Raw genomic sequence first — 4380 nt, 5'->3', positions numbered from 1 at the left:
TGTTTTTATGTTTTTAAAGAGGCAGATGTTAGCGGACTAGAGAGGCTTGCAAGGCTTCCTGAGGTGGACTAGGACTGAAAGCTGTGTGCTGTTGGGAGGAAGGAGGCTGGACTCTTTGGGATGTGTGAGCCAGGAGGAAGGGGCCCCATTCTAGGCCTTGGTCTCTAAGAATGGGGTCGCCGGTCTGCTGGTCTATAGTCTGGTATGATATAAAAGTCCTTTCTTGCATTCCAGGGTCTCCTCATGCTGCTGCAGAACCTACCTACAATACACTGGGGCAACGAAGAGATTGGGCTGCTTCTCGCCGAGGCGTACAGACTCAAGTACATGTTTGCTGATGCCCCGAATCACTATCGCCGATAGGTGCTGTCTCCTCCGGGGACCCAGACTGCCCTCATCTCTGATGGCAGTCTGATCACTGTGGCCACTGTGCGAGCCGTGGACCCCGGCCAGGAACCACTCCTGTTGTACAAAGCTCACACCCGCCGCCCAGGTCTTAACTTTCTGGTGTCCACCACTCCATGTCTCTGGATCTGTCACTTGGACCACTGTCAGTATTCCATGCCGCGTGGATGGGCCCAGTTCTGGGAGAGGACAGAAAAGGTGGTACAGGGTTGTCTGCCCCTTTAAAAGAAACTGGACAAAGAAGGGGAAGGCTCAGGGTGTCAACTCACATTGTCCCTACGAGGACAGGCCCCAACTGATAACCGTTGCTTTTTTTTTTTGTGAACATAGTTTGATTTGATCACAGGTCAAAAACGCCTTATATTTTCAAAAGACTCCTGGCCCCTCTTCCCTCTCCCTGGTTTCCTAGCCCTTCCCCTTCTGCCCTAGTCTGAGCCAGTGAGGGGTAGCTTTTTAAAACCATTATTCTAGATGGAGGAGGCACTGATGCTTGTAACTCTGGGAAGAGGCCTACACCCAAGAGCTAGGAATTTTATTTTTCCTTTTCTCACCAGGTGTCTGCATGTGTGTGTGGGTGTGAATGTGTATACACACCCATCAGCATTTAGTCACATGTCTGAATTTCTGTGTCCAGATGAGCCCCATCAGACTAGTTGGGAAGGGCCCCAGTGACCAAGTGTATAAGCATCCCTTGAAGAGGGATCAGGGCCAGGGAGGCAGAAGGGGCTGTTTACCTCTCCAAACTCCTTTTCCATGATGACCCACTCCAAGATATTATGTGTAAATTGTGTTATTATGTATATGGGTAAAGATGTACAAATATATGTCCTCTTTGTAGCAGATATGATTTTATATTTATAATGTGCATCAACATGTGAAAGCAATCTAGGTCACTAGCACAGAGGAAGTTGCCAGGAAGGTGGCTTCAGTGCCTCCAGGTTGGTTCTGGGTGTCCTGCTGTGAGGGGTAAAACGGGAGGCTGCTGCTGGAGTGAGTGGCTGAGCAGGTGGAGCCATCCCAAGCATCAGTGTCTCAGAGTCCTCCTTGCCCCTTTCTTCACCCTGCCCTCCAACCCCCAGACTTTCCTGGAGCATCTTCCCTTTGCTCCTAGCAGCCTCCCCAAGAAGGGACTGCAGAGGCAGGCAAGCCCTCTCTATGTTTTTATTCCCACCTTCCCCAGAATCTGGGGAGGGCTTTTGTTTTCACATTTTCAAGTTCAGCGTTGTATTCAGGACAGAAGCTGTGACTGAAGACTGTGCCAAGGAAAGGGGCTTCCTATGTGTCCCTCGGGTTTGGGGCTCTTCTCAGAGAGCAGCACTCCTTGTCCCTTACTGTCACCTTCACTCCCCACACAGCTCATGAGATGTGCGACCCCTTGTTTGAGTTTTGGTATTTGGTAGTGGAGGGTGGGGGGATGGGGGCCAGCAGCTGTCATCCTCCTGGGAAGCCGAGCAGCATCCCTGGTGGGTAACACCCTTGAGTCTCTTTGCCAGTGAGGCCCACCACACCAGTGTGAGTTAGGTTTCTCATCTGGAGCTGTTTCTCAGGCATTCTTCCCGACCCTCTTCCTTTTCCCCTTCGGTGTGCCTCAGTGGTCCCCTCAACCGGACTAATTAAAGAAAGACACTTGTGTTCCCAAGTGGTGGTTTTATTTTTTTAGTTTTTATGTTTGTATGGGAAATTGTGGATAAAGTGAAAAGAATTGTAAATAAATGGTGTATTTCCTCCTCCATCTGCTGGTTTTTCTCCTGTGTGTTCACGGAACCTAAAGAGTCTCCTCATCCTGAGTTTTTTTGCTGACACTAGTAGGTGTGCGGTCAGGCCTTCTGTGAGGTGAGCAGGGGATCAGCAGAGGGTCAAAAGGCATTCTTAGAGGACAGCCGGCAAACACGCACCCACATCCATCTGTGAACGGCACTGTGGAAACTACACAAATGAGTAACTTGGTAAATGAAACTACTAAAAAGAGTTCACTTGCCAACCACTTTAATAAGCACTTTACATGGATTAGTTGATTCATCCAAAAGGAGTAGGTTATCTGATGGAGGGTAGAAAACAGACTAGAATTTCAGTGCTGGATGAAAACCTGGAGATACCTAGTTTAACCCCCTCATTCACAGAGGAAAATCCAAGCCAAGGCCAAGGAAGACGGCATCAGAGTCATCAGAGTAAGAACCAGAGGACCGGTGTCCTGGCTTGCCTGTTCAGTGTGTTTCCACCAAAGCAGAAAGAACTAAGACGGCCGCCATGTAAGGTTGTCTTTAAGTCTTATTTTGGTTGTCAGCTGTTGGTTTTTTTCTTGGTAACCTTACTGTGAAATATCTCAAGAAAGGTAGCTGATTACGTTTCATCTACAAAGGACAGGTTGGAATGGTTTCTCCACCCAGAATTCCTTCCTAGGATTTATTTGAGAGTATTTCTTGGTTTCAGTCATTAGGAACCATATAAAAATTAAATTCAGCTATGTGTAACAAAAAACAAAAATAGGGCGGGCGCGGTGGCTCATGCCTGTAATCCCAGCACTTTGGGAGGCCGAGGCAGGCGGATCACAAGGTCAGGAGTTTGAGACCAGCCTAGCCAACATAGTGAAACCCCATCTCTACTAAAAATACAAAAAAAATTAGCCAGGCATGGTGGTGGGCATCTGTAATCCCAGCTACTCAGGAGGATGAGGCAAGAGAATTGCTTGAACCCGGGAAGGCGGAGGTTGCAGTGAGCCGAGATCACACCACTGCACTCCAGCCTAGGCAACAAGAGCAAAACTCATTCTATAGATAGATAGATAGATAAATAGATAGATAGATAGATAGATAGATAGATAGATAAATAGATAGATAGATAGATAGATAACAGTGACTTGTACAGGATGAGAATTTACTTCTCCCTCACATAAATGTCCAAAAGTTGGCAAGCCAGGGCTAGTAAGATGACTGTTTCACAAAGTGCTTAGGAACCTGGACTCCCTCCCTATGTCTTCATGGTCAGGATGGTAGCCAGCACTCCAACTATTTTTACACCAACTTTCCAAGCCACAGGATGAATTAAAGAGGCGACAAAGAAGAAAAAGGAAATGTGCCAGCAGTGTTGTAAGGAAGGTTCCAGGAAGGTGCCCCATCGTACCTCCTCCTACAACTCACAGCAGAACTTAGTCCATGGTAGGTTGCACCTAGTTGCAGGAGAGGTTGGGAGGATGAGTCCATTGCAGGCAACCATATGCCTGGCTAAAAGGATTCTGGTAATATGGAGGAAGGGGAACACAGACATTAGGATTCAGGTAACAGTCTCTACAATAAGAACTTATAAAAATAAGTTGACAATAGAGACAGACTTTCCCATAAGCATACAGAAAGGGAATGTGTGTTCAAAATCTAAGTCACTCTTCACAATCTGGAATTTAACCTTTGTCATAAAACACAGATACTTTCTACTTGATATTATTTGAACTGAAGCTATTAATTGTTCCTGAGGCTAAAAATAACCTGAACTAGTCTTCATTCAAACATTCTGCTTTTCATTTATGCAGGAAGTCAAGCATTTTCTGAGACAGGTTTGTTTGATCATGACTAGAAAATTGATGAAATCTTCTGAACTAATCCTGGCATACTCTAACCTACAGTTTATCCAGTATTTCTACAATTTAAATCTCTACAAGATTCTACTTAAAACAGGCCCTGCCTCTGTTTGTATTGATCTGCAAAGGGATAGTGGCACAGATTCCTCAAACAGTGACTTTATTTGCTTCTAGAGGCAAGAGCCTCTTGTTGACAGCATTTGGCTTGCCTTGAACTGGACTTTGCATTTCAAAACAGTTATGTAAAGCTTTGAGGATTGGAGGCAAAAACTAAGCCCCTGTAACCGAGCCTTTCATACCTCTCTCAGGATGTCCAACACTCATTTCCTCGTTGGAGACAGTTTTGGAAGCTGCCATAGACGCCACAGTGATGATTTTAGATTCTTGACGAAAAGGATGAGCTT

General features: G+C 46.1%; 1 protein-coding gene across 1 annotated transcript in view; it reads left to right on the top strand.

Moving 5' to 3' along the window:
• TBC1D22B (TBC1 domain family, member 22B) overlaps positions 1-2002 on the top strand; it is a 75063-nt gene extending 73061 nt beyond the window's left edge. The window contains exon 13 of the mRNA XM_011944567.1: positions 235-2002. Within this exon, the coding sequence (XP_011799957.1) occupies positions 235-363 (129 nt within the window). The 3' untranslated portion in view covers positions 364-2002. The remainder of the gene's footprint in view (positions 1-234) is intronic.
• Positions 2003-4380: the final 2378 nt, after the last annotated feature.

Source organism: Colobus angolensis, unplaced genomic scaffold, assembly GCF_000951035.1.
Source record: "Colobus angolensis palliatus isolate OR3802 unplaced genomic scaffold, Cang.pa_1.0 Scaffold105, whole genome shotgun sequence".
NCBI lineage: Eukaryota > Metazoa > Chordata > Mammalia > Primates > Cercopithecidae > Colobus > Colobus angolensis.
This window is presented reverse-complemented; position numbering and strand designations above follow the sequence as displayed.